Raw genomic sequence first — 14,180 nt, forward strand, 5'->3', positions numbered from 1 at the left:
TACTTGAACCCATACGCATCATTTTTAATCTTAAAATCAGCCCAACACTGAAGAAATACATACGGAGTAGTGAGTATTATAAATAGGAATTCAAAGGATGATGCTTCTCCGTTCCAATACCATTGCAGCCTTGTCTTGTTGAAACCCTTGATTTAAAATCTGGAAAAACATCAAATTTAAAGATGGAACAAATTAAAAAAGACAATAATCCTGTAATTATAAATATGAGTTGCCTAATGAAAGGCGAACTAAATGAACTTGGCTAACCTGTAATTATTAAGTGAAGTTTCATTATACTTAAAATTCTAATTTAATTACACTAACAAATCAAGTAGTGAGTATTTTACAAATATGAAGGAAAATACTACTGAATTATAAATAGGAATTCAAAGGATGATGCTTCTCCGTTCCAATACCATTGCAGCCTTGTCTTGTTAAAACCCTTGATTTACAATCTGGAAAAACATCAAATTTAAAGATGGAACAAATTAAAAAAGACAATAATCCAGTAATTATAAATATGAGTTGCCTAATGAAAGTCGAACTAAATGAACTTGGCTAACCTTATCATTCTTGAACTTTAAGGCCAATGCCACGTTTCTTCGTGATCCGTTGGGCACACTTGAGAAGAGATTCGTTTGCACGATCAACCTCAATTAGCTTAAGATAAAATGTGCCAATGGCATTTGGAATATCATTCAGCTTACAACAACCTTTAAGCACTAGGTGATTTAGGGATGAGAAGTGGCGTTCTTTTACAACCCAATTCTCTAAATCAGATTCCTCAATTAGCAAATAACGCAGATTATTAAACACCTGTACTTCATCATCGGAACCACACTCTTCATTAGTGTCCCATGTATGTCCTTGAAAGGCATGATCTCTCAATTTGAGCACTTTAAGACGGGGCAGAGCTGCAATAGCTTTCATATCTTCCCAAGGAAATCGCCAACCACTCAAGGTTAAATTTTCCAGTGTCTTTGGGAAAACAGGCTTAGCTTTTACCTGAAGAAGAGATCCATTTGTCACAACTAGTGTCAGCTTCTCAAGTCGAGACAGAAGAACAAGATTGTGGAGCTGATAGTCTTGTTGATATCTGTCTCCAAAATAAGTGATTGCTAGCTTTTCCACATTGCAAATCATTTTCATCATCTCTTCAGTGCATATCAACTTCTTCACCACAGACAGTGTGAGCAGCTTCTCCAGAGCAGAAGACGTTGTTTCTTCTGGATGTGGCAAGAGATCAAAGAAAGAGACAAGATGTGTCAAGAGTGGCATCATCCAGATCTCTAACGGAAGATATGCCTCATCCATTGAGTTGTATATGTATTTCCTTGATCTTTTGCTGGGACGGATGACCAAAGAGCGAAGATTCTCAAGTCTGGATATGGCTGATGGAACCTCCATTGGACATCCAAAAGCAAGGTACCTCAAGTTAAAGAGGTCGAACACTGAAGCAGGGAGCGAGTAGGCGTCTGTATCCACCACGTCCAACACCCTCAGCAATTTGAACTTGCGCAGACCGCGTAATGAGCTTTCATTACGTTGGAAGCTTATAATGGTACGAAGCGTTGAGGCATACCCTCTTGCAACCTCCCTTAGATCAAGATGAGAAATACTGAGACGTCGCTCGTAATTCTCATCTATCGCCTTTATTTTGTACAAGTCACGTACCAAATCATGGACAATGCAACTTTTGATTTCACCATTGGACTTGATGGCTGTGCTATGAGCCAGATTTTTGCTCACGATCTCACCCACATATTTTTCAGCCTGATGTTGCCAATTAACAAATCCTTCCACCATCCATAACTCGACAAGCATGGAGACTCGAATTTCATAATCATCATGGAAGCCACACATGTATAAGAAACAGTACCTCAAAGAATGAGACAGTTCGGCATAACTCAAAGACATTAAATTTTGAAACTGCACATCTTCCACTATACGTGACCGTATGTTTTGTGCAACTTCCTCCCACGAGGATAGAGTCTCGGGGATTTCGGACAATATACGAGCAGCTACCACAATTGCAAGGGGAAGCCCCTTACAAGCTTTTGCAATATCCTTTCCGATCTTCTCCAACTCAGATGGACATTTTTTGCTGGGAAATAACCTTTGCTTCAGCATACACCAACTTAAATGCTCATCCATGAGATCCATCTTGTGCTTTTCAGTGAAAAAGCCGGAATAATGGATCACATTGTCATCCCTTGAGGTTATCATAATCCAACTCCCGTCATACTTTTCATTGTAGGAAAATACCTTGCTTATGTCTTCCCAAGCTTTAAGACTCCATAGATCATCCACCACAATCAGGTACTTCTTCGAAGTGAAGATTTGGCGTAACTTGTGTTCCTTTGTGTCACAATCATCCACAAGTCCCTTTTCGACTTGATTCTCCAAGGAGAGTAAGAGCTCTTCATAGACATTTTCGATTTGATAATTCTGGGACACGGTGATCCAGGCACGAACAGGAAAGTGGTTGCCAACTTGGTCATCTTCAAAAACAGCTTTGGCGAGAGTTGTCTTTCCAATACCACCCATCCCCGTGATTGAGATGATGCAATTACAGTGTAGGCATTCGAAGAGCAAAACTATTAATTTGTCCACCTGCTCCTCCAGACCAACAGCAGCTGTCGTGGGTGTTGGAGATGACTCGAGAAGCATCTTATTCCTATCGACAGCTGGTGCGGGCGTTGGAGATGACTGCAGCTCCTTCACCTCTTCAGCAATGGAGTTCATTTCCTCCATCGCCATATTCAGCTCGCCAAGATCATACTTAATATCCATAGCAGGAGGTGATCGGATATGCTCGTGCATCCAATGCTCGATGACATCCTCTGCTTCATTAGCTGCATCTCTGATTCTTGATTCCAACCTGCTGCCTTCCTCCTTAAACTTTTCAACAAATTCACGCAAGGAAAGTACTCTTTCTTTGAGCTTGCAAATCTGTTGGATTCCATTAACAGAGAGGGAGCCTTTTATACCATAATAACGTAGGATCCGATGTAATGTTTCATCTAGTGAACGGAGAACAGCATAAGCCATCTCTTACAGAAACAATTTCAATTTTTGATGAGTAGGTAAGCAAGAATTGAAACAATTTGGAAGAAAAATATGGAATGTTTGATGAGAAGACTGAAACAATTTCCAAGATTATATGATATCAACAATTTGGAAGACAGAAATTTTATGGATTGTAATATAGCTTTCACAAGTTCACTGTCACTGGATTTTACCTTGGCTGATGTACATACATCCCATATAAATAGTAAGTACTTCTTTAAGGACATATACACTTTTAAACTGACGCAATATATATTACACAACACCTCTTACTACATGTAAAATTGTCATAATAGATGACACACCATATATTTTTACTTTTTAGCCCGTTTATGTCATTAGTTAATTACCATAAAATGCATGTAAAAAGTCAACATGATGTAGTGAAAATTGATACATGTGAACAACCAATATATTCGGTACATAAAATATAGTAACATGCGATAAGTCAACATGATGATGCAGTGAATGTGACATGTGAACAACCAATATATTCGGTAGATATTACTACCTAGGACCCGTTTGATATGAAACGTGGGATATGAGAAGATATGTAAAACAAGATAAGATATACGGACTTCATGTTAAGATATGCAGAAATGGGGAGTGATCAATTGCTAACTCATCATTTAATTGTTAATTACAACTAATTTAAGGCCATAGGATTTTGAAAACGTGTAGTCTACAATTTGTCACGTGTAATTTTCGTTTTTATGAATTAAATCGAAAAATATAAAAAAAACTTCAAATTAGGGTTTTGGATGAAAATATCAATATAGTGTTTCGAAAATATCAACATAATGTTTTGAGAATGTCAACACAATGCTTTAAGAATGTTTACTCATGGCTTATATTGACATTCTAGATGTATTATATTGACATATTTTATATAGTATGTTGACATTTTCTGCTATACGAAAATATTAAAAAATTTTGATTTTTTTTTCAAATTTTGACGTCGGAACATATGCATGTAGGATATCGTTGGAATCCTTATAAAATTATCTTTAATTTGATATATGTTATATGAATTTAAAGTTTTGAGATTTCTTTTAAAAGTTAGTTATAACTAATGTTGTAGTTAATTGACATTAATACCCCCATTGATATTTTTTGGAATTAATAATATGGTCTTATTGACATTTTTGTTGATTGTATTAACATTTTGGGGTTGATAATCTACGCCCTTAATTTGAATATCTAATGGCTATTATTTAGTTGTAGTTAAAAATTAAGTGTTGAGTTAGCAATATAACACTCCCCTGCAGAGGTAATTTTTTTTTCATTGTTGTTTGTTAGAAAATAAATTATCTAAATTTGTACTTCGTATAATTTAAATAACAGTGACTTAACTTGATAAATTGGCGGGTTACATAACTTGGTTAAAATTATAATTTTGGCAAGATTGGGGCTAACCTTTATTTTATACTCCAAGCTTTGAGTTAAACTTAAATATGAAATAAAATAATAAAAAATATGCATATACAATTCTCTATATCCGTATTACTATCTTATCAATTGTCCTTAGTATAAAGTTTACAGTTGTATCACGCAACCATGTAATATGAACAGTCATTTATTAAGCTGTGGAGTTCTACATATGTACAAATATACACATTTTATTTTTTATCAGTCTGAAAAATATCTTGATAGTAGAATATCCGCATTTTAATGCAATATGATATGCACGATGCATCGATATTGGGAATATTTCACATGCTCGAAATAAAATAACTACAACTGAAAATTATATTCTACATGGAACAATATTTATATGTAATTAATCAGAGATGCTGTTATTACCAACGGCCTACCCCAAGACTTTAATAGTCTTTAATTAATATGCATTTTAACAACTGGCATCGAATATTGTAAATATTTCACATGGTAGTTATGATATACAGAAATTATTATCAATGGCACTAGTGGTCCTTTTCTAGTTTTGTTATAAAATAAGATATACAGTAAACTGGGCACTGTCCTTTTATTACATCGCATAGCATTACATGAGATAAGATGTTGTAAAAAATTACTCCTTTCATCCCATAAAAAATTCATATTTTATCTTTTCTTCAGAATAAGAATCCTATTTTTCTTTTACCATAAATGGTAAATAGCCTTCACTTTGCACCAACTTATTATACTCACATTTTTATGAAATTGTTATGAAATTAGTTGAAATCAAAATGCATCCTATGAAAACAACTTAATGAAACAAATAAAGACCTAATCCCGGAGAACCATATTATCTTACCTTACCCTCGCTTTATCTTGCTTTCAACCTTACCTTACTTTACTTCTATCTTTACTTTACAGTTAAAGAAACCTAAAGGAAACGTAAAAGTAGATAAAAGAGTAAGTAACGCAGTGACTATCGACGACACTGTCACAATTCACAACGTTATCCACAAATAATAACACTGCATAATATAAATGATTACTCGTAATTGATGTTTACATTACGACCAATCCCATTTTAGGTCACTGTGAGTGATCGAGTTTGTTATCTGGTCTAGGATTTAGTACTACTTATGGGGTAAAAAATACTTCCAATCCATAGTAGGGTGAAATGCGTAAGTATAAAAAAAAAAAAAAAAAACTACTTCCTATCTTAATAATTTAGTGTAACATCACTAGATGTGTCAAATTGAAAGTTGTCAAATGTGAATTTACATTTAAATATGAATGCGTAAAGTGGGATGATACCACCTAACCTTCATAAAAAATGGGGTATTCATCATGATTTAGGATCTGGTCTATTGTTTGAGCTAGTGAGTGTCACTGGATTTTACCCTAACCAGCATTACATTTGTAGTTAATGCTCATTAGTAAATATAATACGTCACAATAATAAACACCTATTGCAACACTTAACACTGTCACAGCAGCTATCAGTGACGCAATGAATGAGAAAATAGATGAAAATGCAAAGGAAATCCAAAGAAATTGACATTTCATTTCTATCTTCATTTCATTCCATTCCAACTTTCGTTCTATTTCGCTCCCATTCCATTCTATTATACCAAGAGGCCCTAAAATTGTCACATTAATAGTTGGTCTAATAAATTGAAACAATGAACAAAAATATCCTCATTATCCAGCGACAATAATTATAAGTAATCTATTAAAGCGCCATCGGAATTGACATCTAATTAAAGCCAAATTTGCGTTCCAACTTGTGGAAATTAAGCAATCCTCTATTTTCTTTGCTTTTTATTTTTTTTTGGAACGTCAAGAAACTAATATAATAAAATTTACATAAAGTATAAGAATCCATCTTAGCATGTGAAATATTTACAATATCCATGCACATCATTGGTGCACTAAAAAAAAATTATCTTTTTAGGGACACAAAAATTAAGACGTACGCAATCACTAGTGTTAGGAAATTTTTAAAAATAATCATAATTTATGTTAATTATCTTAATCTTTTAACTTTTTAGGACGCTTTTATTTGTGTCTCCAAATCTTAGTTGAGACACTAAAAATAAGGTCACTTTAGAAAGCGTTAGTGGCATAATTAGACACACAAATTAGCATCCTTAATAGTATTAAAAAGCTATCCTTATCCGATTTTTTTGTTGCAGTGGTGGTTGTAACAAATTTGTTAGTAAGTAGAATTTGTCGACTTTATCTTAATCTATACTAAGTGGAGTGTATTATTTGAAGAGTAGCAGAGTCATTTCTTGGTTGGTAATCAGTCCAACAACCCCATATAGTAATTACCATTATATTTATAAAATAATACTATATCAATATTGTTTATTGAGTATAAGGACAAGAACTGGTGGAGACAGAACCAATTTTTGTTTGTGTTTACAATTTTTATTGGTAAAACGTCAATTTTAATCCACACCACAGATATGCTTTAAAGTATTCTGTATTAGTAATGCTTATAATTTGTACTCCAATAAAGACTGTTGGGGCTTTGGATTGCAACCAAAATAAATAAGAGATCCAAACATCTCCTTAAAATCGGCCCAATAAAAAATAAGAGATGCCCAACATTTTAAATAAAAGATTTTGCCCAAAAAGGGAGCCCAGCCTGCTCCATCAACCTGCAAACTCTTGTCATCAACACCATGTATTCTACCCTTAATGTTAAAGCCTACATATGGAAGATGAAGCACTTGAGGTGTTTCAAGACAAATGCCTCTGCAACCTTGCCCTTGGCCGAGTCCACTGATTGTGCAAATGAGCTTCACACACTTGGCTCTATTCGAGCTTACTAGACCAATAAAAAAAAACAAGAAGCCATTAATTATAAAAGAGGGATTGTTCAGCAATTTATGGTTGGGAGAAACAATATATAAGGATTCATTACCTTACACTCCCTCCGTCCCCGATTAGGAGTCACACTTTGATCGGAAACGGGTTTTAAGAAATGTAAAGAAAAGTTGGTTGAAAAAAATTAGTGGGTTGTGGGACCCAATTTTTTTATATTAGTGTTATAATAAGATGTGAGTGAATTGAATTAGTGGAATGTGGGACCTACTTATTATTTATGGTAAAAATGAAGTGTGACTCATAATTGGGGAAAGACTGAACTGGAAAAGTGTGACTCTTAATTGGGGATGGAGGGAGTACTCACTAAGAAATAAACTTGCTTGAAACTTCAAGCTTTGAGATTTCTCTGCAATAAAATGTAGAGAAAATAAAATGGATTGTATTAGTATTTCCAATGTTGGGGTTTAAGTGGGCCTCTTCGTTTTATTTTCTTTATCATGCAGGTCCAACTAGAATTAGGCCCATTCGGAAACACAGGCTTTGCTTTAAGCCTGTCTCCCATTTAGGCCAGTAAAATAACTTAAAATGTGTTCTTCTAATATCATGTCTTAGTATTAGTATTTTTTTCATCGTATAATTATGGTTAAAATGTATAGAAGTAAAATATTTCTAATAATCAACAGTTTGTTGTCTTTACCTCTAAAAAGTGGGAGGTAATCGCTTTTAAAATTAAAAGTAAAAGCGTTGGCGATTGGTCAACAAGCTAATGTATTTCTTAGCTTCTAAGCTAACATATTTCTTGTCCTCCAAGCTTTCTTGATCTCCAAGCTAATATCTTTTACTTTTTCTAACACTTCCCCTCAAATTGAGTAGTGGAATCTCCGATACTCAATTTGCAAAGAACATCTTTAAAGCGTCTTGAGTTGGCTGTCTTGATTCCTTAATTTTCTCTTAAATAATTTCTTCATTCGACCAAAAAGAATCCATGGTGTATTTTCAATATCGGCATGTGGCTACGTTAATGATATGAGAAGCAAATTAAATTTAAATTTATGTGCTATAAATAACTAACTTTTAGTTATACACATTAATATAAGTACATACCAAAAAAATCAAAACTAGTAATTTCATCGTAATAATATACTCCTCCCTCCGTCTCATGTTACTTGCACTGTTGTTATTCAACTCGTCACAAACTCCTTATACTATTTATAGTTTAAATTGGAATTAATGCATTTAATTAATATGTTAGATTAAGTTAAGAGTTCCTTTATTAAGTGAAGTTTCATTATACTTAAAATTCTAATTTAATTACACTAACAAATCAATCCTAAATTTATAGCCTAAAATGAAAAGTGCGAGTAACATGACACGAAAGAATTACTATAGGACTATAAAATACAGAAACTATTTTATTGACAACGATAGTGGCTAAAAAATTCCATCAACATCATTACAAATATGAGTAATAATTTTACTATGCCAATGATTATATAGTTGTGCATAATAATAATTTAAATATATTCCAATAAATTTGATTTAATACATGATAAAATGATCAAATATAATACTATTAAAGCTAAATTATTAGTATATATTATAATTATTGTTATTTTGCATATTAATTTTTTTTAATAAAGGATATTAGGTTGGATATACTCCCTCCGTCCCAGATAATTCGACTTAGTATTCCATTTCGGGTCGTCCCACATAATTTGTCCCATTTCACTTTTACCATTTTTTGTAGTGGACCCCATATTCCACTAACTCATTTCTACTCACATTTTATTACTATAAAACTAATATTTTAAAATTAGGACTCACATCCCACCAACTTTTTCAACTCATTTTCTATTAGATTTCTTAAAACCCGTGTCAGGTCAAAGTATCCCAAATTATCTGGGATGGAGGGAGTATTATATAGCCAAAATGAAAAATGAATAACTGGAGCATTAAAAAATATTAAAACACTTTCTTTTTTAGTTTGTCCCATAAAAGATGTCACATTTCCTCTTTTAGAAAAAGTTTCCTCTCATGTCAATACCCTTGAGAAATTTATGTGCATCATACCCTTGAGAAATTGTTGACCAAGCACAAACATCAAACTATTCTTGAACAACTGGACTTACAAAGATATTCCGAGCAAGAGTGGTCTTGCCTATCCCACCCATTCCAACGATCGGGAGAATTTGACGAGTGGGTCCTCCTCTGGTGATCTTGTCCAGCATCTGAGCCAAGACATCATCAAAACCAATCATGTTTACCAAGCACCGAAAGTGCTAGGAATGAGCCTGGAGGGCTAGGAAATATAGCATTTTACGAGCACTTTTCCGAGCACAAATGGTGCTAGGCATATGCTTCCTCGGAATTTTTTCCGAGCACTTTTATTGTGCTAGGAAATATTTACGAGCACATTTATTGTGCTAGGAAATTTTCGAGCACTTTTATTGTGCTAGGAAACGTTGGTGAAAAATATTTATTTATTTAGATATATATTGTTTGAATTAATTTCCGACCAAAATTGGTGCTCGGAATTTTGTGCTAGGTAAAACATAGTTTTTTTTGTAGTGATATATGCAATCTTACAATCCATGTGAATAACACTAACAAAGATATGGAGATTTTTGTTCTTTCTTCTTATCCTTTCTTTTCTGCACGTAATACACATATCAAGCCTCACATGCATCAATCTATTGCTCAAGTCTTCAAACCTTCAGAAATTTTGACAAAGTTTTATGTCAACATCCTTGATTTTTCCACAGTGATCATGTCGGAATCCGTTTTGGCGGAATAAAGTACGATTAGAGATGAGAAAATATACCTAACGAAACTTATTACGTGGGCTACAAGTTTTTTACAAAAATTAGAAAAGGATAATTACTTTTAAATCTATACGTGTATAAAAGGGGAGTTTTGGGAAAATTTACAAGAATGCCATTTTATTTAAAAAATTATGTTATTGTTGAAAAAACAATAAAAACTATATTAAGTTTAAATAAGTGTGATTTAAAAGAGTCTATAAAGTTGCAGTTATCCAAAACAAAAAAACATGTGTGATTAAGGATTCTTAGTTTTGCAATTATGTCAGCAACGTGATACGGAAAAAATGGACATTAGGATAACTAAAAGTCATTCATAGAATTCTAAACGTTAAAAATCTTCTATAAATTTGAATTCCTTTAATTAAAATTATCATTTCAATGAAGAAATTTTTCAAGTGGTATATCGTCACCCAATCGTCTTTATGCTTTTATTTGTAGGTAATGTACTGTATTCTCTATCAGTTTTGTGATTTTATATGTTTTGTTAGTAAGGATTATCGACAAATCTAAAACTCCCAAAATAAAATAAGTGATCAACAAAGTAAAATTGAATTGGGACGGAGGGAGAATTTTATTGATATTTGGCTCATTTGTTAGTCATGATGAGTATATTTTAAAGTTAAGGGTTTAGGATTTAGGTTTCAAGGTTTGGGTTTTTAGTGTATAGGGTCACTATATTGCAATAAAATGAAGCTCGACTAGGAAGTGTCTCACCAGTGCAATCTTAGATTATAGCTTTTGATTAACAATATCTAAAATCTCATTAGAAGAAATGGTAGTTATACATTCTTTGTTTTTTTGTTTTGTGTAATGTAAATTTGATTTATTTTTTAGTCTCACGATATACTTCTACCATTTATTTTTTCATCATGAGTTTTTAATTAAATTTTTTATTTGTGGGTGATAGTGTTATATTATTGAATTATATATTTTTTAATTATATGTTGTTGGTGTGTGTTCCCAATTTTTATATTAGATATGTAAAGATTTTCATTAATATTTATGGATTACTTATGATAAATTATTTTTCATTTAATATTTATTCTACACAATTATTTGGTAAGTATTATATAGATTCCGGAAAAAAAATATAATGTGCCATGCATAGCACGGGAGATATGCACGGGAGAGATACTAGTTGGGATAAAAACAAACTTTCCATTAGAAATTAAGAATTTCCTTCAAAAAATTCTATGCAGAATCTTATTTATATTAGGAAAGTATATTTTCGAATTACCCCACAACAATTATGTGTACTACGTGTTTTTTTTAAAATTAGAAAAGATTACCTTTAAAAAAAAAAAAACTTTCCATTCGAAATAATTAAGCATTTCCTTTAAAAATTACTGCAAATTCTTATATAAACTGATACCCTAATTCTAAAACAAAAAAAAAATAATTCATAGTTTCTTGAGCGATCAGAATTCAGGAAGAGGATCACAAGAATTGTTTTTCGTGATTAGTAATCATCGGTAATCTTCATTCTTCTTCTTTTTATTTTCTTTTTCATGTGGTTATGCAAAAAATCTAGCTTTTTTAGGCGTCTATAGGACTAATTGTTATAGTGAAGTGACATTAGAAAACATGTAAGTGGTCACTTTCTTTGAGTGATTGAATATTGTGTAATTGGAAATCATTATTTATTTCTTAATTTACTTCATCTCTACTTTCATTTCATTATCTTACTTTATTTTTTTCGTTGACTCATAAAACAACAATCTATAAAATCTCGTGTTGAAATCCAAATGTTTCATATTTATTGGGACGGAGGGAGTGAATATTAAAGGAAGACAAGGAAAGTAAAATTGGACGTTACATGAAAAATTGAAAACTACTCCTACTAAGTATACTTTATGACAATTGGATTGTAAAAAGAGAATTATGAAGCATTTTTCAGTAGAATTAATATGGAGTAAATGAATATATGACATCATGGCTACGAAAGATAAAGTTTTTATAACTTTTAATTTTAATGTTTTGTAAATGTGATCACATCTGGATAGGTGTGTTCCGTTGGGTATCCAGGTGTAGTCGAGGTCGATCGGTCCTATCGTCGGTTTTTGTATGTCTTTCATTGCCAAAAGTCATCACATTGCTTGTACCTTTTGATATTGGTGACAAATCTTTTTTCGTGTGTCTAACTCTACGAGTTTCGTTTCCTTAATCCGCCGAATAGGTCATGTTACAAAAATTTTTAAAATTTTCATTGTGTTTAATTGTGGCTAGAGGTAATTAAAGGGGACAAATTAGATAGTAGGTAGTATATGAATTAGAATCAAAGGTATAGCCCAAAACACTGTCCACTCAAAGAGAGAAAACATAATTGACGTTAGAAAACAGAAGTCACATAAACAGAAACATAGGCATATTAATAAGCATAAAATCCTACGAAAACGCACCAGAGTCATATTAAAAAACCTACATTACCCTACGAAAGCACACCAAAGTCATATTACAAAACATAGATAATCCTACGAAAGCACACCAAAGTCATATTACAAAATATAGATAATCCTACGAAAGCACACCAAAGTCATATTACACAACATAAATAATCCTACGAAAACACACCAAAGTCATATTACAAAACATAGATAATCCTACGAAAACACACTAAAGTCATATTACAAAACATAGATAATCCTACGAAAGCACACCAAAGTCATATTACAAAACATAGATAATCCTACGAAAACACACCAAAGTCATATTACAAAACATAGATAATCCTACGAAAACACACCAAAGTCATATTACAAAACATAGATAATCCTACGAGAACAGAACATAGACATGATCATCATTTTCGTGGTTCTCAAGCTCGAAATCAGTGGCATATGCCGACCCTCCTAGGCTGGCGGTGCGGTAGATGGACCCCGTCCGACCACCCAACCAAGACCTGCCGCCGTCCTCAACTTAGTGAAGGCTTCATTGGCTCTCCTTCCAGCATCGCGTCTAAGCTGATGACAGCGGCGGAAGATTCGATCAGCGACGGTAACATCATGATAGAGCTGTCTACGTCTCTTCCACACGGAGTGCATCTCGTGTATGTTAGTGTAGACGCCGACTAGCACAAGGATGCCGACGAACGCGGAGGCCAATGGCGATGATCTGGCCAACTGTTAAGGTCTCCACGGGGTTGATCATGATCCCGGAGACTCCAAAGCTCACTCCGATGGATGTCAATGCAACCCATGTTGCACACCAGATGATCTCCACGAAAACGAATGATCGAGTTGGCCCTCGGACAGCGACGAGGCAGAGTACGAGGAGAGCCGATACGAAAGCGGTGGTGTTGGCACGAGTGAAGTGATTGTATAGCTGGGGTTGAGTGGAAGCCATCACTGCCTGGTCGGCTCTGTGTGATGGCGTGTCCTCCTGCCACACGCCGTCGGGGGGTTGTTGGCCGCCTAGCACGCCGTCGCGGCTATTAGGCCCACTAAACCCTAAACCCATATTTTACCATCTGAGATTTCAATGCACAAAACAGGGAGCAATATATTACTACTATATATATATAGAGTTAATGGTACGAAAAAGTATACAATAATGCTAGCCATGAACCTTGAAAATATTATAAAATAGTACTAGTACATACTTTTATTATTAAGTATTCTGCCCAAATTAAATCCTATATGACAAATTTAAAGGTTTCAGCTCCTAGCCCTAAATTCAACAATTTCAATAAGTATTGATTGTCGTAGGCGAATGTATCATGACTAGAAAATAAAAAATAAAATGGGTAGCTAACTCATGGAATCAATAATAACATGAAATTAATTACTTAACTAACTAAGTGTTGAGGGTTGTACATTCCGCTACTACAACCTGATCATAATCTAACAACCAAAGTTTGAAATGGATAGCTAATTTATGGAACTCAAACATGTGTAATGACAAATTTAAATGTATTGAGGGTTGAATATTAATTCAACAATTTCAATAAGTATTGGTCATGACTAAAGTATTCAGAAAATAAAAATAGTAATAAATGGGCGGGTCTCAAACAAAAGAGTTGTCACTTACCTCATCTCGTTTGGACCTAACAGCCCAATCGTACAC

General features: G+C 33.5%; 1 protein-coding gene across 1 annotated transcript; it reads right to left on the bottom strand.

The window, feature by feature from the left end:
- On the bottom strand, positions 1-3,220 carry LOC125193282 (putative late blight resistance protein homolog R1B-14). The gene is made up of 2 exons (XM_048091053.1): positions 564-3,220; positions 1-455 (listed from the first exon to the last, which is right to left on the bottom strand). The coding sequence occupies exon 1, from the start codon at positions 3,049-3,051 to the stop codon at positions 568-570; it is 2,484 nt and encodes an 827-aa protein (XP_047947010.1). The 5' UTR covers positions 3,052-3,220; the 3' UTR covers positions 1-455; positions 564-567.
- Between the last annotated feature and the right edge of the window lie 10,960 nt (positions 3,221-14,180).

Source organism: Salvia hispanica, chromosome 6 (genome assembly GCF_023119035.1).
Source record: "Salvia hispanica cultivar TCC Black 2014 chromosome 6, UniMelb_Shisp_WGS_1.0, whole genome shotgun sequence".
Classification (NCBI taxonomy): domain Eukaryota; kingdom Viridiplantae; phylum Streptophyta; class Magnoliopsida; order Lamiales; family Lamiaceae; genus Salvia; species Salvia hispanica.